The following is a 22,513-nucleotide window of genomic DNA, read 5'->3' as shown; positions in this document are numbered from 1 at the left end:
CCCCCCCCTGGGCTACCGCTACAGCGGTTGTGTGGGAGGTTACTCTGTCACATTATGCTGCGTGTAGAGCAAGTCCTGAGAGTACTTAATTTTGAGAGTTTTGTTCGGTTTCTTCAGCCTGACTCTGAGTGGTGCTACCGGCAGTGAAGAGCTCCATACGGTGGCTGCAAGTGTAACTCAAGTATTCTGTCTATGAACCTTCTTTGGTACTTACGGGCATCCTTAAACTGCCTGCTGCACTTAGGGCATTTGTACAATCCCATGCACCGCTAAAACCAGACTTTACCAAAAGTTATGAACTGCTTTTCCAGAGGAAAACAGGCAGATCACTGGCCCGTTGTAGAAGCAAGCCCCTGTTCCTCATCAGTGCCTTGCGCAGCCAGTACTGAGCTACTTTGATAATCAGGCTGTGTGTCAGGGTACTTGCCAAAGAAAAGAAAACGTCGTCAGCAAAGAGTCAGAGTGAGGAAGCTCTGGGCATTCTGCAGGGAGTTTTCAGTAAGTGAAAACCCATGTCAAACCAATATTTCATTTGATGTAAAGGCTGACTAAAATGCCTTCACTTACATAACCAAGTTAAATCTAGGCTAATGTCAGAGAAATTAGATGAATATTAAGCAGCACCAACCAATTATGCTAGGTCATTTTTGTGCACTGTTCTGTTCATTTTTCAAATTCCTGTGTTCTAAACCAATGGATTAATGTACTCTGGTCCTAATTCCCACCATCATTCTATAGAGAAAAACCCCCCTGCATCTGCTTCCACTGCGTCCATTTTTCTCCTTATCAAAACTCGCAGGGTTATTTGTTGTTGATACTTGTCTTTTACTTCAAAATGATACTCTAAATAGCCATTAAGGACTTTTTTCTTTGATCCTAACTGCTGTCATTTTCCTATATACATAATCCTCCCACACACATTTCCTTTGTTAAAAGCCATCTCTTGTTTGCTGTTCATTTCAGACTATCCAAGCAAAGAAACTGTAGCTATAAAGTCTCTTTACTGGGCTTCTGTACTCCTTAGAACTGTTTGTAAACACTACTACTGTTATACTCAAAAGTTGCAACGTTTGTAAAGAAAAAAAGACACAGAGGTCTTTTTTAAGTTTACTGTTGTTCATTCTTTTGTTTTCTTTAATCCAAATTAGAAACCACCTCTCCCTAAATATGCACACATTGTGTAAATTACCCCCTGATGCAGATGCATACATGTCCAGGCACACAGTCAAACCTTTTTGTATAGAAATAAGACGGAAGCTCTCCAAATTTTAAGCTGAAAATATACACAAAGTAATCCTTAAAGAGTTCTGGGTTTGTGCATGAGCAAGCACATTAGCCAGCGCAGCACGTTCCTGTGCCACTGACCACCACGCTCTGCTGCTCTAAGGGTTTGCTCCTAACATTTCTCGTTGCTCTGTCCCACACAACCTTCTCCTGAGCAGCTGGAAAGCAGAAGCAATTGAAGTTGGTGCTCATTTTCAAAACACCTTTGATTGAAATCTCTCCAGAAGGTAATTACACAGCCCAGGAGCCACTAACATGGCTAGTGTTGGGCTAGCAGGGAGCATGCCCTGTCACAGAAAGTTACGCTTAGTCATACCTGCTGGAGACTTATCATATATCCTGCAAATCTCAAACAGGTGAATTTTTTACCCTTTTAACAGTTAGTCCAAGAAGGGGGAGGAAGAAGAAAGAAGGGGGAAAAAAATCTCCCAAGTCCTACATACACATTTCAAAGTGCCACCACTTTGAAGAACCTTGTTTAATCTCAGGTCAATCTGCTAAAACTCCCATAAGAAAAGCTACAACAATGAACTGAGAAAAACTGAAATGCCTAATTTTGAATCTCTTTAGAAGTAGTTAAAAATACAGTTGGAATGACCTAGTAAAGAATAAAGCATGAAATGGAAGAAAAGAGAAAACAAGGACATTCAGTGATAACAGACAAAGTGTACTGTTTTATATTCATAGCAGATGCAAAGAGGGAAGGCAAACAAAGGTTTACGCTGTCTCACAAGCTTAGTTTAGCTGATGTGTCACAAAAACCAGTATGTGACATGTAACTGTATGTCTCAGCCAAAGGAACATGTTTTTGTGCCAGGCACACAGCAGTTGGGACTGCCTCGGAGCCAGACTAGCTGCAGTCTCCATGAACGATTGGCTGCAAACTGTCTCTCAGAAAGTACTTTCTCGTCAAGTGTGGAAACACACAGGTCAGGGCTTTACATTCTGAGCAGTTTGTGACATAACTCAAGAGTCCCGGATGTTTATCACTTATGGCCAAATCTAGGTCCTGAAAATACTTGAGATCTGTATCCCAGCCCACTGGTGCCTCCCAGGCATGGTGGTCTATGCAAGGCACTGAAGAGCAGAGCAGGAAGACAGGAGGAGTTTGTGACCAGGACACATAGTGGGTGGTACTGGAGAACTCTGCATAGTGAATAAAACCTTTTCCAGTCAAACCTGTACCTGCTACAGGGATCATATACAGTGCTTAAAAGCCTATCTAATTCTTTCATGCCTGTAATTTTGGGGTTATTTTAGCAAATTACACAGTAGATTCACAACATGCAACAGGTCAAGAGCAAAGTAGTTTAGACAAGCAGGGGGAAGGATTTGGTGCTTGTACTCCCTCTTACACATATACACACACTCATATCCACACGTGGCTGGGATAGAAAAAAAGACCATTTTTCACAACCAAGGAAAGATGTTAGGTGGCTAAGACAGTTGTTACACAAATTATTGTGCTGGACAAGCTTAAGAGGTCAGAAAATGGACATGATTCATCCTGGAAAAAGCAGCTGGCTTTGGAGAGCCAACTAAACAATACAGAACAACATCACTCACAACGGACCTCTGAGCTTTGTAGGAATATTGAGAGGTCATGCTGATTCATCTGAAGACTGCAGAGAGAGATGCAAGGCATGAATTTCACAGGGATGACTAGTGGTTGGCAAGCAGTAAGATTTAGGCTTTTGTTCTACCACAAAATGCTTCTGGGAATTCTTAAAACATTTGATGTGGAAATAAAAGACTTAAGTAGTTTTTCCTGAGAAATTATCCTAACCACTCTTTTGTATCTTTCCCAAGATCTCTTGCATTTTATTTACTAGTATTTCATGGTCTTGGGTGTGCAATTTATTCATCCAAAGGAGGCTGCACAAAACAATTTCAAAAGTTATCTATATAAAACTGGGACCAAGTAGATGCAAATCCAAAGTGTGAGGATCAGACAGAAGGCAAAGTCACCACAGATGCTCAGGCCCTAAAGGGAAGGTGTGGCAAGCCAGGCAAACTGAGGACATGCTGCTAAGGTGGGTGAGCAAAGCCCTTGCCATCACCACTGCCTCCTTAATCCTGCTCACATGTGAGAGCTCCCTCATTCACTTCAGTTCAAACAAACGGGGTGAACTTCAGATATCTGAGTTAATTATTACCAGTTTGATTGCAGTTGCCTGAGGTGCAATCACAAACTCAGCTCAGAGAAACCCAGTGGGCCCTAGCATTCTCCTTCCACAAGTCTTGACAGTGGACACCCATTCACTGCCCACTTACACTGGACTCCCACTTTCAAAAAAACCCTTTCATATTTTTCTTATCCTCCTCTTTCACTGATACATTGTGGTTATTTCTCTAAAAAAATTTAGCAAAAAAAAGTGGTGGGTTTTTTTCCCCTGAGTTCTCCAAGGATTTTTCTAAAATTCTGATTTACCACATCAGCAAAAGAAGCCTGAAGCTTCCACAGAGAGATAATTGCTTTAAGGTCTCCTACAGCTTCTTTTTTTAAGCCCACATATTGACAGATCAGGCTTTGCTCAGACAGTAGAGTTTTACTCATCAGGTCACTTAAAATACTCATAACCATTAGTACTATTCAATACTCTAACAATAATGCCTTAAAACCTCTTCTCATTTTAGGATGCTGATTTCCCCCACAGGTCACAAACAAGCAGCACACCAGGTGCATGCACATGCAAAATCCTTCCAAAAAAGATTTTATATCTATATTATGCTTGAAGCGATCCATGTATCTAACCTTGAAAATCATGCTTAGAAGTATCAGGCCACAACCATTATATTTGGAATTTGTTACTTCAAAACTTGACCCTACACCCTACACTAACTGCACATTTACTTCAGATGACTTCTGTATTAAGCAGAAAAGGGTGCACAGATTTTTTTCTCTTTTCTCTCCAAGGTCCAGATTCCTATCTGACTTAGAAATATAAGAGATCAAATTCAAATGCTTATTTTCTGTAACTGGGCCAGAGTGGGAAAAGAGATCATCAATTTTCAGAAAGAGAGCTTATGTCAGACTGAGAGCTGACAGGAAATAGAATTACTTCAAGTTTTTAATTTTATTTTCTGTCAAAACACATACTGCTGAGAAAATCTTCCATTGGAAGACTTGCAGTCTTCCATCAATCTGCCAATATTCTCTAATCCTTCCCCCCAAAAGATGGACAGAAAATTTCTTACTTTCTTTGCTAAAAAATGAGTTAATAAAAATATCTTTTGGCAGAAAAAACAAACAAGCCATCAAATCATTACTATTCTTGGTTTTCAAAGGCTGAGAATATCTCTTAAATCTCTAATATTTTTGAATCTGTGCTAAAAGCAGGAGAAGTTTATGCTGCAGAAAATGAGCATTTTTCCTTTTTTTTGCTGGACAACAAGAGAAGACCATCTGATTCTTCAATTCTCTTTTTTTTAAAAAGAATCCCAAGGTCATTTACTTCCCCATTCAGGCAGCACCTCACATACCTCTCAGTTTTTCCCAGGTGAAGCCACAAGTTGGTTGTGTTAGTGTTACATACATCCGAATAAACAGCTTGGATTAAGCCAGGGTCTTTGCCCAGCAGAGCTGCCAACCTTCCTTGCCAATGAGGAGTCAGAAGGTGGCCAACAGTCACCCCAGGGCTTGTTCTTGCTAACGAGTGGATTTCTCAGCATCAAACTTTGCTCTCCAAAAAAAGGACAAATGCATCACTATTTCTCTCTAATTTCAGCTCAAAATTTAGACAGAAAATATTAACACAGGGAGTCTCAGAAAACAATTTTTCACCCAAGAGAAAAAACTGAAGGCATTCCTACAGCAACTAATTTGATCAGTAACCAGGAGGAGAGCAGCACCACACCTGCAGGCAGGGGAAGGCTGCTTCTCAGATGGCTTCAATCTTTTCAGCACTGCTCAAACAGGAAAACATAAACAATTACGCCTTTTCCTCAAACTTTCTGACTGTTATGTTGGTTAAATAAAAAGGAAGAAATACTTCACATTAACATTTTTTATCTTTCCTACCTTGTGCAGTTTTGCAGTTTATAAAGTTACAGCTGTGGAAGCTTTTCTTTATTTGCCTTCTGCAGTAGCTGTTTGAGTCTTGTCTCTCTGGTTCCTACCTCTGAAATCTGAAAATTTAAACAAATAAAGGCAGAAAGACTCACTTGGACAGTTAAAACATCATTTTAAAATTGAGGAGAGAAAAAGTTGCTTTAATGCTCATCTCTCCAGGCACAGAGATAAGGAATTCACATATATGAGAAGGACAATAAGCAAGATGGGCAATTACTATTCCTAATGTTTCTCAGGTGAAACAAGGCAGACTAAGTCTTCTTCCTGGTTAAAGATTTTTCTTTGTACTCTATAAGTAACACAACTATCCCCAATCCCTAAGGAATAGAAACAAAAATCCATGATTCATACTTCAAAAAGTCAGGTCACTCCTGAGATGACAGCCTAAGAAAGATTTCTCCTTTAATATGCAAAGACTCTTTTGTCTGTATTTACAGAGACCCAGCCAGCTCCTCTCCTTTCCTTTTCTAAGTTGAGTATCCTAGCTGACATTAGCACTACTTGGCCTTGTCACTGGGAGTAAGGGAGGCAAGAGAGAGTCTTCCCTCTGAAATCCCAGCATTACCATTAATGGAAAACATTCACCTGACACTATTTTAAGACTTCAAACTGCATATGTGACAGAAATACATGAGTAAACATAAGGATTGGGTGAAGTTGCAGTGCCCCATTCACCCCTGTAAGACACCCAGATCAGGCTGCTGGGTGTGCATCTGCTTCAAAACTTGCTTGATTTTCAAGTCAACTTTGCAGAAAATTTTCATAAAGAAACAGCAAATACTTTGAAAACAGCACTAGAGAAAAAACAAAAGAAAGAAAAATGCCCACAAAGCTTCTCACCTTTGGATAGAATAGTGCTTAGAGAAGGCACAAACTTCATGAAGCAAGATTCTTCTTGAAAGAAAGATAGCTGTAGGCTTACGTGAGTGGAAGCTGATTTGTTTTTATGCCTTCATCCTGTAAAATAAGGAAAATGGAATATATAATCAGCTTCAGCAACTCAAACACTCTGAATTAATATAGAAGCTTAATCTTACAATAAAATAAAGAGGTGTTCATTGACTGAATCATCACTCCTGAATCATCGCCATGCTCTGATTGCAATTCAAGAGAGGACAATGACACCTGGCAGACAAAGACCTCCAGCTCCCCCTTTTTGGCAGGCTCGCAGCCAGGGCAGCATTGTGTCAGGCACTAACCGTGGTGCTTTCCGTAAGTGACTCCTAAATTAATGAAGAACCCTCATGTTAAATAAATATAAATACAGTCCAATGCATCATCTTTTCCAAGCACACAGTTCAAGTCCAAATTTTTAGAAACACCCGGATGAACCTTACCTCAACCCTACTGGTCTTGCTTCGTGAAGGGAACAGCTGGGCTTTTTTATGTTCTCTAACAATGATGAAGCAGTAAGGCGAGAAAATCCTTAATTTCTTGCAGCACAAAGTACAGTTACAGGGGACTTCGCAGCACAAGCCCTTTGTCAGACCTCGGATGCATGTGAACACATAGCTCAACTTAGCTGGCTTTTTCCCCCTCTTCACCCCCAGCTTAGGGAAAGTTCTCTTCTGCTTGTCACCTCAAATGCTAATAACCTTACACAGGAAAATGTAATTATGTGCGGCCTTTTAAAATTGTTTTTCTCTGGATTCGCGTACTAAGTATCGGCCCATTGTCGCGTTCCACTGCAAAGGAATCGTGTGGGGTTTCTTCTAAACAAATTTCTCAGAGTAAATAAAGCAGAAATGCAGGAAATATTACATCTAAGAACTGTTTATTGATAACAAAAGCCAAGTGTTCTTACCAAAGGTGGATAAAAAAAGAACAGAGAGGCAGGGCAAGCAGAGCAGCAGGGAGAAGGCGAGAAGGGGCAGAAGGAGCTGAACCTCCAGCCAAGCCTCCTGCCCCCTGGAAGGAAGTCGAGATGGCAGGCCCCGGGTATGGCGCAGATAACTGCGTTTGTGCTAAGGCCCCTCCCATAGTCCCATCAACCATCGGCTAGACTGGGGGAATTTTTCCCTGGGAGCAGCAGGAGTTTCACCGCCCGCAGCCCAGTGGTGGAAGTTTTCTCTGCCCTGACTGACTGCCAGGAGAATTACCCCCAGAGCCAAAGCTTCCCGCCATTTTCTACAGGCCTTGTCCGCTTAGAGACCCTAAAATGGCGGCGGTCTCTGCCCCCCCTCACGTGTCCCAGCTGCCTCCTGCATGCGGCACACATTAAAGCTCTGTAGTGATTTTCCTCCCCGTGTCAGAAAATGGATTTATAGCAGAAAACCTGGACAATGTTAAGGCATAAATAAAAGTTAAATTGGTTCCTCACACGCATCCAGGTTTTGGTGCCTGTTACGAGCCTGAAGAATATTTTCTTGTATTACCTTGAGGGGTGGATTTTCCAAAAGAGAGATGAAGTACTGTTCCTCTAGAGAGCCCAGCAGAGTTTTGGTGCTTAATTTTGCTTAGGCTGGGCCTGCAGAACCAAACACTGTCTAGCAGAGGCTGCCTGCTCTGGGTACACACACGAAACTCATCCTGAGCAGTGTCCAGTCTGCCCGTGCTTTTTCTCTTCTGTACTTCTGCTGTCCGAAACTCAATATTTCAGTTCGCAGAGAATGCTGGTTCCTTCCTGGGCTCTACTTTTTAACTCTAATCCTGCTTGAAGTTTTCAAATTGATTGCTCAGTCCTGCTTCAACTGGAACAAAAGCATCCCAAGTTCATCAGGAAATACAGTATCTCCATAAAGCCACAAACAGTTTTAAATGATTTGAAATCTGTCCTAAAATTTTTAGACACTTGTAACTCCACACTGATTTTTTGACTCATGAGTATAATGGTGGATGCCAACTTCACACATATTTGACATTCTCTCAGATTTCCTGTTTGATTTTGTCACTGAGCGGTTCCAAGTTGAATTTAATCATGAGATCCATTAATCTGCTGTTTAAAGGTATGTTAAAGCCAGTTAAGCTGGCTTTCAGAAAGTCACAAAGGAAAGCTAGAAAATCAGCTAAGCAGGTCAACAATTTAAAGCTTTAAAGTTAAATTAATAGTAAATATAAAGCTGTTGAGTTCATGGCTTTGAAATCTGTATGCAATGAAACTGGGACTGAAGTGTCAGGAAAATCCAAAAACGCCAGAGGTTTATGTCCAAAAAGGAGACAGAGGAGTCCTGCAACTTTATTCAAATATAGGGAGGGAGTCCACTGGGGCACACGCCCACGGGGTTTTCTCTCTCGAGGTTTCGGAGGGCGCAGCCTCCTTTTATCCCAAACTCCCGGCCTCACGTTGCCCTCTTCCATTCCCCACTGGTTGAGGTACTAGGTAGGTACCTAGGTCCCGAACCACCTACTACATATTCCCCCCTTGAACCTACTATTTTACCCCAAAGTTCAGAAGTTCAGGCTTTTGCAGACCCTTGTCTGTTTCGGGAGCCAAGCTGTCTGGGCTCTGTAACAAACCTGCTGCCCAAAGTTAGTAGAGACATTAAATCCCATTTCAAAGATGTTAACACCCATACCTTCACCCATCAAATTGTTTGTAAAGACATTAGCTTTCCTCTCAGAAGTGCTGTCAGTGTAGGACAGGGCAGGTGTACAGGGCTGTCCCAGCCATGTATTCATCAGTAAGAAATTGGAAAAACAGAGCTTAGGTTTATTGGTGGAAGGTAAATCAGCCCCCTCCTGTCTTTATACACACCTGGCTTTGCAATGAACTCACCTGAACATATTTAATAGCACTAAGAAGGTGGCTAAATGCCTGCAAGTCTGGATACTGAGGTCCACCCACCACCACCACCACCACCTTTCAGTATTTTTAAGCCATGACTAGCCTAGGAAAAAAGAAATAATTTTAAATAGTTTTAAAGATTTTCCTGTTCTCCACCTCCAAAAAAATCCCCAACATCTTCATCCCAAAAACCAGCTCAAAGACACCAGATATATCTTTTTCCCCTAGAAATGACATTTTTCATTAATTCAGTAATTCTGCATGGTTTTAATAGTTTTGATTTTCCTTCCTGAACCCCTTCCTTATAAAAAACACTGGAAAAATGAGGTAAAGGAAGACAAGGAAAAAAAAACCCTAACATCTTACTTTGTATGTTTGGCAGAAAGCTATTCTGAACACAACCATTTCTTTCATTTAGAAACTTATCTGTAATTGTTTAGGAAGCACTACTCCTGACATTTCACAGTAAATATAAATAAAAAATAAAACCGACAAACATTTACAAAAACATGCTTACAGTAAAGCTATAAAGGCTTTCAAAATGTCAAGTATTTTTGGTAAACTCCTTGTGGAGTTGGTTTTGGTTTCATTTTTTTTTTATTCATGGATGGAAAAAAAAATCATAAGCTTAAAAGTGCATCACCACTACAAATACTTGGTTACTCCTTACAGCGTGTTCATTTGAAATTTGTTTAGCTTTGCTTTAGACAACTCAAACAATAGTTTCCGTTGCTCCCTTGACAGACCAAAACATTCCACTGTCTACCACAACAGGCAGAGAGACTTGCTGATCATCAGCCAAAATTCCCAATTCTTTACATCACTTCACTACTCGACTAGACATGTCTTTGTGTACAGAGTGCTCCCACAGCAAGGATTAGGCTCTTCCAACACACTCACCTACCAGAATGTTTAGGCTTCAGCCAGCTCCAGCCCTCTCTCTATATAGCTGTCTACTTCCTCACAACTGCACCTTAAAAATCTACTGTTCTTGTGCTTTTAAGTGCCTTCCAGCTGCCAGCAACTATTTGCCAACACAGGGCTAAGCAGGCTAGAGGCAGGCAGGAAACAGGAGCCATGTGTGAGTGGTGCAGCAATTTCAGGGCTCTGGGACTGCTATAGATGTTTATGGAAAAAAATCTATGGACGCTCCTAAAGAAGGGAAACAGACACTAAGTCAGTAAGTCAGACTACATCAGTAGCATTTGCTTGTCTCTAAAAAACTGAAAAGTAAGACTTAAGGTTTGGGGTTTTCTTCCCTTTGGCTCCTGAATCACTGTCATGAATCTCAGATAACACATGCTCTTTGAAAAATTCTATTCCTTGCTCTCAAATGACCACACCAAATCAGAAACAGGGACAAAAGGGAAGAAAATCCTGCTACAATCTCATTCTCTCTTCTTACATTAACTTTGTCGACATATAATCCAAATTCATAGCATATAATACTATATTGTTTTATTATATACTCAAAAGAGCATACCAAGTAATAAATCTGGGTACAAAATTGGAAAATGGAGCAGCCAAGCCCTGCCACTTACCTAAAACATGCTTGAAAAACCTGGGATTTTCAACATTTCTCTCTTTCATATTGTGCAAAGGAGCACACTTGGCTTAATAATTGTAGTGGTGTGTCTGTTTTGGAGCACTTGTAGATACCTCCATTGGTAACTTTCCAGCTCTGTTCCTGCTTCTCTGCTAGGCCATCTGACATGAAAAGTCTGCATTCGCTAATAATGCGAATCTCCATTCATTAATAATTCACTTCTGAGTCTGCTGCGTGCTGTAGGGGAACAGATAACTTTCACAATGAATTAAGCAGCCTCTAGTGGGCTCATTTGCTCTGCTTTTTTTTTTTGTTTTTGTTTGGGTTTTCTTTTTGCTTTTGCTACTTGGAGGACAGAAGGTACGTGCTTTGACTTTAGAGAAGCAAGCGTCAAAAGCAGTTTGCTCTTTTCAGTGTGAGTTAAGTGTAAGCTTTTCTGTTTCTGAACGAAGAACTTCTCCATCTAAAATGGAAGCTGATGATGTATCTCCTTAGGCACATGTTTTCAAGGCAAGATGGCTAAACAGGCGGTTGTTTCTATTGTGAGATTATGTGGTAGCACTTACTCATTAAAAAAAGAAAAATGAGAGTTCCCTTTTTGTCTTCGTGCAGATGATCGGTGTTCCAGGCTTTCTTACTAAACATCTTACTTTTCTTGCTTTCTTACATAAACATCTATAGCTCTGATGGATATAAAAGACTGGTAGATGCAGTGCCTACTTTAAGGCAAAAATGAGAAAAGGTTTTCCTTTGGGTGAGGAGGCAGATGGTTGTTTTACTATCCTTCAGCCAGCACATTCAAATCTCAGCTGAGCTCTCTTTTTAAAGTGCTATGTGTAAATGCTTACCCTTTGGTTTAAAGCAGCCTTATCTGTTCACCTTTCCTGTACCATCCTTGCTGTACAATCAAACTCGCAAATACTTTCTTTTGTTGCCTGTTATCCTGGGAAACAAATAGAGCCTTCCTGTTATGTGACTCCTAATTGGAACTGAAGGGAAAAAAATAAATCACATGAAAACCTAAAAAAGTAATTTCAAGTTTTCTTTTGGCTTCTGTACAAGAAACTGAAAATTCAATGATGATTTTCTCAAAGCGACACTGTAGCCTGGTTTCCATAGCAAATTTTTCTTCTAAAATAATTTTTGTGCAATAGGTTACACAACTAGGGTAATAATTGATGCAAAAAATCATAAGAGTTTGGTAATTCTCATGATTTGGTCTTGGATGAAGGTCTCCATAAGCAGCAGGGGCTGAGCAGGGCAGGCCTGAACAAAATTGCTGCTCAAGATAACAACTATCTTCTGGTACGGAATATGATTTTAGATTTGAACCCTGGGAAAAAAAAGGCAGAAACCCCTTTATTAAAAATGGCCTGAACTTGGAGTCAAGGGAAATAAATGAAAGCTGAAAGTTCCTAAGACATCTAAAAAAAAAAATCAAGCCAGCTTTCTAGAGACACACAAGGAGGAATTGCAGGTTCAGCTGTCCTTGTCCCCATCTGTGTGTGCTGTGGCTGACAAATGCAGAACAAAAAGGTGTGAGCAATGCAACCATTACAAAGTACAACACACCGCGGCTTGGTGTAATATTTCCTTTGCATTGTACGAGCATGTCTGTCAAAAGCAAGCAAACAGAGTGGTTTTGTAAAAAGGGAGTTGAGTTAACCCTCTCTAAAGCAACTCTGTCCCCCCTCCCAGCAGGGCCCAGCATGCCGCAGTACAAGCTCACCTACTTCAACCTGCGAGGACGAGCAGAGATCAGCCGCTACCTCTTTGCCTATTCGGGCAGGGAGTATGAAGACCACAGGATAGAAGCTGCAGACTGGCCCAAAATCAAGCCAAGTGAGTAGCACGGGTTCTCATAGCCAAAGTTCCGCTAGAAATGCTGTCAAAAAGAAAAGCAATTGAAGAGGTACCTGTATGTTTCGTGAGCAGAAATACACCTAATTTCTGGCTTTAATTAAAGCTATGCGAGTTTTAAGGTGAGACACCCAAAATGTCACTGCTGATGCTCTCACAGGAGACCGGATCCAAACCTTCAGACAATCTGAAATGATTTACCTGCTGTCAGCCAGCTGGCCTTTTACTCCTGATCAATTCAGTACAGCTTTTGTGTACCTAAAGAAAACCAAAGGAGTGCTGATCTCAGTTTCTCTGGATAATTTGATCTCAAAGACCACACCTCAGCCTTCACCCTGGGTTTAGAAAGCCAAATAGGGAAGAAGTGTCAGGAAGGACACTCCTTGCAACCTGAAAGGTCTTCAGAGAGGAAAAGTGATGAGAAAACAAAAAGTCAGTTGATATAGCAAAGAAAAAACAAAAGTATCAAAAGAGGTACTAGAAAATAATTATTCCTTAGACCAAACCCTTCCAGACCTTCCAGAAGTACCCTGCAGGCTATTGTACCCCATTCATTTCATGTCTTTTAGTTTAAATAACCTCTTTCCAGCTTTGAAAGGTATTTGTTATTTCTGTTCATTAAATTAGCCTTAGTTCAAATGAAACAGATCTTGAGTTTGAAGACTCAGGGTGTGAAATCAGAGAAATCTATGTCTTCATTTCATGGATTAGGCCTGTATTTGGCTACATGGGCTATGACTTTCACATCCAGAATGAAGAGTAATGCCTTTAGTTTAGGGAAAAGACGCAACAAATGCACAGCGTGATTTCTGTTAATGAAGCAATGTTTCTTGATAAGCTTTCACACCATTTAGTAAGCCCAGCCAGCAAGCTACCAAACTTTTCCAGGGTGCTAATTTTGTAGGTTTGGTCTTTTCTGTTTGCAGTGACTTGAATGATAAACACCCAAAACAGAGCTGTAATCCAAGTGGCCATTGAAGCCTTCAGTGGTGCTCAAGCCTAGAAAACACTGGCAAAAATCCACAGAGAGGAATAAGAAGCAGTGGAACTGGGATGTTTTCAGCTAGGAATGACTGCCTTTGGAAACCTTTTCCTTAGGAGAGCTTAAGCCAGTTGACCACGTAGTACAGCTTATTTCTCTTTCACTGCAATTCTCGGGGAAGCAGGGTAGAAACTAAAGGTGAGATTAAGAATTCAGATGACCTGAGGAAAGCTCTGCATAGGCTTTTCATACTTAATTACACACATATTCACACATATGCACACTCACTTTTGTCCTGAAACAAAGTTGAGCATATAAGCAAACTATATGTTTATGTAGAGTTTTGTATACTGATTTCTTAAGTAAGACAAATTAAAAAGACAAAGCATAATTAGTCACTTAAAGGGTGCAGAGGCATTCGCATTCTAGGACAAGATGTTCTAACAGCAGAGCTATAAGACAAGGTAAAAGCATTGCATCACTCTTTGAATATTGTTGATGATCCCCGTCTCTGAACAGCACAAGAAACAATGCAGGAAAATTCTTCCTATGCTTTTCTTCAGTGCTCACTCCACAAACCTCCCAGTGGAGCTTTATGTATACAGGACTTGCTCACTACAGTGAATGTCCAGCTGCAGCACCATTACCACAAAAACAATGGGAGCAGAGACACCCTAGAAATCTTAAGCTACGCAATTTATAACTGTATTGGCTGCATTAATGGATGTTTTTGTTTCCCTTTCTGTGCTCTGAAGAGTTTGCTAGCAGGCTTACCAAGGGTTAATTAACATTTTTCATTTTCTCTGCATAATGGCTTTTCATAGCAGCCTCTATAACTGATCCCTAGATGAAATTCCGCAGCAGATAAGAAGTTTAGTAAAATGTGGGGGCTGCCACTCTAAGATTTGTGAAGTCATCTGTGCAAAATTTATTCTGGCCTAAGAGTTCTTTGAATTTCAGGCATCTGTAGACACCCAGTCAGTCAGTGGATGGGAACTGGAGTGTACCCTGCTAATGGACCAGGAAAACATACACCTACACAGAAACAGTTTGGTGTATATCTGAAAGTGCTGTCACATCTTATGGCAGCAGGCTAAACTTTTGCTTTTCAAATCTCCCTGAAGCCTAGCTCTAGCACCAAAGTAATGGTGCCATCTGCCACCACGGACATCTGCATTACAGACAACAAGCAGTTAAAAGGTTTGCCAATTAAAACAAGAGTAAAGGTTTCTTGCGTGCATAAGAGTGTAATGCTGCTTAAGTAAATTGTCTGGAGATCACCTAGCTGATGACTACCTCCTCCTCCTTTGTGAGGTGTTTCTCATGGTTACTCACAGTATTTCCAGACAAAATGTTCTCCCACAGGCAAATCATTCAGCAAAACACTGAATCAAAGGTAGCAACAGGGCTTTGGAATAAGCAGCCTTAACTACAAGACCAATAGCCAGTGCCCCAATCTGCCCTAGGGCACCTAAACCCTGACTTTGCAGGCTGTGACTCAACACGAGAAACAGTTGTCTCCTGGACAGGGAGTAGGTTTGTACAAGCTTTGTGTGCCTTCACACTACGAGTGTTGCATACAGCATTTCTCTTATGGAAAACAAGCCTTACATTCTCTGCAATCCTGAGTTTTCAAAATGTGCCTCAGCTTTTTCCACAGAGACGTGTTTTGAAGATGAAAATGCACCAGGGATCAGGATGCTTGCCTGCAAAGTTAAACTACTGCTGTGTTCAAAAAGTAAATGTGAAATGAGATCCATCCAACCCATTGCATATACAAAGGCATAGTTCACTCTGCTGAGAATTCTTCTGCACCACTTTCATTTTTATCTGTATTCAGATCTTTTATATAAAGCTTTTTTTCCCCTCTTACTTCTGCTGAACTGGGTCTGCCTTAGAAAGAAGAGAAATAAAAGAATAGACTCCAGTCAGTCTCATCCTGGTGAAAACCAAAGGGCGGTAAGTGTTTAGCAATGATAAAGGATAAAGCATTACAGCTGCATTTGACATGCCAGTAGTTAAAGTAATAGCAATTTAGTACACAGCTTATTTTGTAGCTCTCAAAAATCACCAAAATTGGTCCAATTAATTGAACTAATTACATAATTATATATTGAGGTGAAATTAAGAAATACCAGACAAATTACTATGCACACTTACATACACCATGTTTGCCGTTACCCACTTTCCTATGAAAGATCTGGAGCCAGTTTTGACTGCAGTCTGCAAGCACAATGTGATGTCCCTCTTTTTAAAAACTTCAAGTATGATGAAGCAAGATAAACAAAAAAAATACTTAGGGAAGAAGCTTGGACAAGAGAACGCTTCATGTTTCTTGAGCTAATAAGGAGAACAAATTGAATAATTCAAGGTTGTCTAAGAGCACAAGGAGTCAGGTCTCTGAGATCTGAGAGGATAAGTTTGCTTCAGCAGTTTTCTCAAAAGTAAAGTAAGATTTTGCAACAAATACCAAGCCAGCCAAATCATCATACCGTATAAACCAGGAAATACTGGCATTATTCTGAAGAAAAGACCTAGTTCTGTAAAACTGATGGAAAAGAGAAAATCTGTGCCTAAAGACCAGTGTGCAGAAAGGCCATTTAGAAAGCAGACTTGCAGCTGCTGCAAGTTTAATTTTTGACCTGAATCAAAGAGTGCGGTGGGGTTTGTTGTTTGTTTTGGCATTTTTCATGTGGCTGCCACCAATAAGCTGCAATCCTAATGTATCTTCAGGCAAATAAATAAATCCTCCCTCCTGGAAATACCATCCCACTTGATTTTGTTTACACCTAATGGTGCTGTTGTTGTGTATGCAAGGAAAGCCTTTTATAAAATAAGAACTTCTGTTATTTGGATTATACATGCTGAAATTAAAATTTCTATAACTCAGCATTTCTTTTCTTCCCTTCTGACACTAATCAGATCATCTTTGGCAAATTTTCCAGTTGGTGATTTTGGGCAAGGACTGCAGTTTATAATAAAAACAGGTTTAAGGAAGCCAGTGTATAAGCATTGTCCTGCTTTAGCACATAATTTTAAAAATCAGACAAATATTAAGCAGCAGCTTTCCATAACTCTTCACTTTGTATAAGTGAATAATTATTTTAACAAGTAAACAAACTCATTCTTTACAATTCCTTTTGAACAGACTGACTTGCCCATGCCCCCCTTTAAAGGGTAATCAATTCAAGATCTACAATAAGCTCATACAAGATCTCTATTTCCACACAATGGGCTCCTCACACAAAGCATCATTGCACTGACATAAATCATGATGCAGCAGAAAATCCCCTGTAATGGTGCACTAAGTTACCATCACCTTAGATATTAGGCTGGCAGGCAGCAAGAGCTTTTGATCTGTGTCTCCTTCAAGCAACTTGAAGCCAAGACAATAACACAGACTTTATCATCATAGCAAAGGAGGCTTCTGCTGTACTGATGGCTGTAAACATGCCATGAACTGTTTAGGATGTGCAGAATGGTGCTTGAAAGGTGCTTAGGAAACCTGATGGACTAATGGTGCTGAAAACACTCCCAAGATAACAGGTGTTTCTCAAGATTTACCTGACAACAGACAAAAATTCCTCAGGGGAGCAGTTGCCCTGCTTCCTGAGTGACTTTCTGCTATGTAGCTCTAGCTAAAGTGTGTACATAGCTATCTCTGGGTAAAAAGTAGGGCTTAGCAAGAACTTCCAAGGAGAATATGAGTTGTAATAGCACTGAACCTGGGCTGAGATTACATCAGAGCATCCTCCTCATCATCCTATTCTAAAAGATTCAGATTCCAAGTACCTCCAGCTCTGGGCCTACCATTTTCCAAGTGCCTTGATCCTCTGTCATCGTAAAAAAAAAAACCAACATATTTCATATATTTCTTATTAGAAGATGCAAAGTATCTCAATACATTTGTTTCTCACGATCCAATTTAAATATGAATGGATAGGAAAAGCAGTTATAGTCAGTTTTCAAGGCAAAGGCAAGGCAAACTTATTTTGACACAGATGTTGCAGTAAGAAATATGACTGTGACATTTATTTTCCCCTATATTTGACTAATCCAGCTGCCTTATTATAGAGCCAATCTAAGCTTGATTACCAAACAATTAATTATTCAGCTTTTGAGCAATAATCAAGTGCTTAAGTACAGGCTGCATTGCATCAACACCATGGACAATTACAACATGGGCAGGATGAGTCATGGGCAGGTCAGCACGGGGCAAATGGGGGAACATTTTGGAGGGACAGAACAGAAAAGAGCAGAAGAAGAATAATGAAGAAGTTGAGTAAAAATGGAAGAAAGAGGCAAGGGAAGGAGAACGTTAAGAGCTGTATCTGCGCAGGGGAGAAGAGAGGTGAGAAGCACAGCACAGCACCAGCAGCTGACCAGCCTGGATTCAAGGCTTGGACAAAAACTGTGCTCAGCTCTGTTGTGTTTCCCCTCCCTGTCCCTGACAGAGGAACAGTCCCACAGGAGCACCATCCACTGGGTTGTGGCCAGGAGGACGAGTGAGGAGCTTGTGTTCAGAGGGAAGGCCTGAACACCAGTGAGAACCTACAGGCATGGCAGGACCCCAGCAGCTGTCACAGCCCTTTGGGACTTGCTGGGGTGGAAATTAATTAAAGGGATGTCCTTGCTTTTAACACACATCAGGCCTCATCTCCCCTACTCAGCACCCAGCAGAAGCCTTTATAAACACCACAGTTCTAGTCACAAAAGCCAACAAAAACTAAAGTAGTATGAAAAGGAATTAATCCAATTCCTAAACACTGCACAGATACTTTAGTGAGATCTTCCTAAAATGAGAAGAGAGGCTGCAGATCAGTCTGATGACTTGTCCTCTGTCAAGGTTTTCTTCATGGCCGGTATAGTCTGTGCAGATTTCATTCCAGCATGAGATGCAAAAAAACCAAAAAATAACCAACATAATATGAAAAGCAAGAATTTGCTGATAAAAGTTCAACTTAAAGAAGACTATGGGTTTAGTTATTCAAAAAAGAGGCTTTTTAAAAACCCTGTTTCTTTTTCCAGTCAGTTTTCGATCTAAATTTGGAAACCAACAAACACGTTCGCAGTGCTTTGTACTTCAGATGAGCAGCACAGCAAGCGGGAGCTAAATGGGAAAGGTCATATTTTGTGCATGTCTGAGAAATGACACTGTTTGCACGACGACAGCAATAGATTTTTCTGCTTTTCCTTCTCAAAATTTATTTTGAGTGGGAGTTGGAAACATTGTAAGACAACATTGTTTTGAAAAACATGGAAAGGACATCATATGGATACACAAGGGTTTAAACTGACGTAAGTACCGAGCAGCCCCCAAAACGATCAGCGTTAGAGAAAAACCAGCAAAGTGACACTCACATCCTTCCAGCCTGCACTACTTTGGCATTACTGCTCAGCTGTAATTGCTCCCCAATGGACGGTGTTTATGCCTTGCCCCCATGACCTTGATTCTACCCAAAGAATAATCTCTCTCACACGCCAGCTTTTCACTTGCTTATCTGAAGTAGGAGCCTGGCAGGAACCGATTTAACTGCTCTGCTTATCTGGAGTCACACAAACCATGCTTTTCACCAAAACTGAGAAAACTTCAGCAGGTTTAGTACCATGCTTATACAACGGGGCATTTGGGCATCTCCTCAACCATGTCAGTGAGCAGAGTTGGGCCAAAAGCACCACAGGAGGTCAAAGCAATCCACAGAAGGCCATATCCATGAGTCTAAGAGTAACACTACTTAAATCCATGTTCAGACAGGTTTCTGTTGTAGCATGGAGCCCCTGAGGACATGGCCTGGATGTGGTTTTTGCAAGAGGCAAAGTTTCTAGTGGCCACATCGAAGTCATTTGTCAAACCCCAACCTTACCTCCAACAATCATCCAGTGTGAAGGCTCCTTACACCCTCCCTTGGGATGAACTGTGTGACACAAATCTACCCCCCTCTTCTCCAGCTGGAAAAAAGAAGATTCCAATTTTCAGAGAAAATGCATTCTTCCCCATAACAGCCAAACTAAGATATACAAAAAATTTCCTGGGAAAATCGTTATTTTAAGTTAAAAATGCTAAAAGATACTTTACAACAGGTTCCTAAAAATTTTGGCCATTACATGAATTTTAGATAACATTTCAAAGGAAAAGATTCTTTTTTCCTAAATTTTTCCAGATTGAAAGCACAACTTTATAAGCCATTATACCTTCTCCTTAAATATGAAGGAAATGCACTAGAAGTATTTTCTGCCCCTTGACTAGTCTTTGTTATTTTCTTCAGCTGTAAAACAGCCTGAATATCTGCTGTGCTTTCTGGTGTTCAAGCATTGCATGCCCTGCATCTAAGAAGAAACAGCAGTTTTTTAAAATTATCTGCACAGCACAAGTGTACTTTCTTCAAACCTCTTAGAATTGCACTCATTTACAGCTTATTAACTCAATAATCAACAAAACCAGTGTATAATTGGTTACATGTACTCTATCAGCTGGGAAAAAAAAAAATCTATGATTACGTAAAATCCCATTTTTTTCCCTCTTCTTGATAAGAAAAAATTAAATAGCATTTGGAACACAGAAGAAAGGAAGGAACATCTATCATTTACCATCTTTTACCCTTTATAGAGTCCATTGTTCAGTAATGATAGCAACAGATTTACTGCCTCCTAACTAAAAAAGCCCAAGTCTCATTATAAATCAAAACATAAATACTTTTGGACATTATGGGACAACATACAATGAAGTCTGCTCTCATTTATTAATTTCATAATTGTATTAGGAATCATGCAATTGTATGTACACAAAACAAAGCTGTTGTTGTAGATTTCCAATTGCCAACTGTTTCTCTTTCAGAGAAGAATAAGCAGGTCTTAAAGAAAGTAGCTCAGCACTGAGAAGGAAGACCTTCGTAGACATTACTCATGTTTTCAAGGAATGAATAGCAATTCCCTTAAATTCAGAAATGACCAGATTCCTTAGAAACAGAGCATGAGAGATGACTACCACTCTGTCAGCCAGCTGACTTTGACACTGTAAACCATGTTCTTCAGCTGTTCAGAAAGATGCTTCCCTCCTTTAGCTGTAATCAAGGATTTCTTAAAAAAAAACCCAACCAACCAGCCCCCCCAAAATGTCCATAGAAACAAACTGGCTTTAATTTTTCTTGTAGTGACCCACGAAGTGACACATCAGTCAAAGGTGGGATTTATAGACTTCTTCCACTGTATGTAAACACAGCAGCAAAACTGTCTGTTGGTTTCCGGATGAAGCAATCCCGGTTTCACAGTTTCCCAACCTGAGCAGTGAGTGACAGTGTGTTTTGACAGCTATTGCCACAGACTGGCTTAGTCATATTGACCCTGCCAGAACTGCATCACCCCATAGCATTCCTACCGGGGCCTCCAAAAGAGGCTGCTTAACTCCTTCATGGGGGCAGCTATTATCCCTGCTCTGGCTGCACTTTTGCTGTCCCCTCTTGTCAGGCATTGTTGTAGATCCCTGTGTGGTCTGGGGGGATCTGGAGCAGGCTGCAGGCTGACCACACTGGCACATCCAGCAGTCACACCTGCTCTCATCTCCTCTACTTGTGCTGGCCTGAAAGATGTGCTTTACATAAGCAAACATTGTTAACATCTCTGCTGCTTTGGAGCAGTGATGCTCAGGGCACTCTGCACCACCAACCCACAGCACAGAACCAAGGCTCTTCTCATTTTCATAGCCAGAAAATGTTTTCTGTTAAACATTCAGGGATACAACTTGTCATCTCTCGATGATTCTCAACGAAACAAAACATGGACTTGCCGTGACCTTGCTGCTCTCTGGATTATAAACATTTGAAGTCTTCTGCACAAGAAGTCTATTATTGCTTCAATAACAACCAGCAGAGCCTGCTTTCTCCCTGGGGTACAGCAGCTAATGCTCATTGAACTCTCTTGCTTCTGCTAGTCATCAGCATCCAAATTTACACCGACTTCACACACTTCCCAGTGTGCTGAACTTAAGGAAAAAAAAAAAAAGGTATCATGAGTGCTGTGTTCAGATACAGGAAAAAAAAACCAAAGAAAAAAGGCACAGAGGAGTCCTGGATGTCTTGTGCAACTGCAGAATTCATGTTGCAGATCAAGATTTGACATCTAAGATCCCGTACTTAATGTGATTCACACACTGCATGCTAAACCACAGAGGAGCTGGCAGTGCTCGTCATTTATGAAGTTGCCTGCTATGATCAGCACTTGCAGTCACGTACTTGGAGATAGCATCCTTGGAAATGCAGACATTTACAGTTCCCTCAGTGAACAGCACCAGGTTCCCACAAGCAGATTCTCACTGCCCTAAACATGACAGTTTTGCCCAGATTAAGCTTTGCTCCAAGGTTCCAGTTCCATTTTATATCATGCCAGCAGCTTCTCTGAAACACAGCAAAACAGCAGTCCAAGTTTCCACGTAACTACGAAATTAATAACAGAAAAATAAGATTGATTTCTTATCTCACACTCCTTTGCAGATATCCACGACACCTGCTTAGTTTTGCTTTCCCTATACTTGAAGTCTGGAGGCTTCTTCCCCGTAACTGACTGAATTTTTTTTGAATGCAAAGCCACATCAGCTAAATTTGGGTATCTTTTCAGCATTTGTAGTTCAGTATGAAAGATATATTTGTCTCAGTGATGACTGCCAAGTGAAATGCCCTGTCATGATGTAAGTTCTGAAATGCAGATGCTTCTCTGAATCACTGCTTCTGAATTTAAAACAACCATAAATTTAGAACATCTTGCAGTCTTTGCCCAATCTGTAGCTTCATGCCCCAGTTGGATCCTGCACTACGAAATCTTCAGTAGTACTCTACTTAACCTTGGCAGTCACTTTCCTGGGGAGGAAAAAGCAGGAGAGAGAAGGAAAGACTAATATTCTGTGAAAAGTTCCCCTATATAAAGAACTCTGGATGTATAGGAGCATATTTGGCCTCTGCAGCACAAAGCTAGGAAATAGGAAATGCAACACCTGGTTTCTATGCTATAGTTGCCTTCATGCAGTGCAATCTGATTACATCCTTAGCCTTTTTA

The 22,513-nt window shown here is 40.7% G+C and overlaps 2 protein-coding genes across 9 annotated transcripts in view; one reads left to right on the top strand and one right to left on the bottom strand.

Moving 5' to 3' along the window:
* The window catches only part of LOC103622382 (melanopsin), a 72,656-nt gene extending 65,002 nt beyond the window's left edge, over positions 1-7,654 (bottom strand). For 2 of the 5 annotated variants that reach the window (XM_017744133.1, XM_017744134.1), the window contains exons 1-3: positions 7,161-7,647; positions 6,197-6,313; positions 5,306-5,412 (exon numbers count right to left, since the gene is read on the bottom strand). The gene's annotated coding sequence lies outside the window, so the exon portion shown is untranslated. Of the gene's footprint in view, positions 1-5,305; positions 5,413-6,196; positions 6,314-7,160 lie in introns of all 5 variants that reach the window. The other 3 variants (XM_008641322.2, XM_017744137.1, XM_017744140.1) reach the window with 2 other exon arrangements.
* Positions 1-22,513, top strand: part of HPGDS (hematopoietic prostaglandin D synthase) — a 30,294-nt gene that overhangs the window by 300 nt on the left and 7,481 nt on the right. For 2 of the 4 annotated variants that reach the window (XM_008641321.2, XM_017744142.1), the window contains exon 2: positions 12,328-12,468. In XM_008641321.2, the coding sequence (XP_008639543.1) occupies positions 12,336-12,468 (133 nt within the window). In that variant the 5' untranslated portion in view covers positions 12,328-12,335. Of the gene's footprint in view, positions 1-12,324; positions 12,469-22,513 lie in introns of all 4 variants that reach the window. The other 2 variants (XM_017744143.1, XM_017744141.1) reach the window with 1 other exon arrangement.

This window comes from Corvus brachyrhynchos, unplaced genomic scaffold, assembly GCF_000691975.1.
Source record: "Corvus brachyrhynchos isolate BGI_N302 unplaced genomic scaffold, ASM69197v1 scaffold229, whole genome shotgun sequence".
Taxonomy (NCBI): domain Eukaryota; kingdom Metazoa; phylum Chordata; class Aves; order Passeriformes; family Corvidae; genus Corvus; species Corvus brachyrhynchos.
The sequence above is the reverse complement of the archived record's forward strand: the minus strand, read 5'-3'. Positions and strand labels throughout refer to the sequence as shown.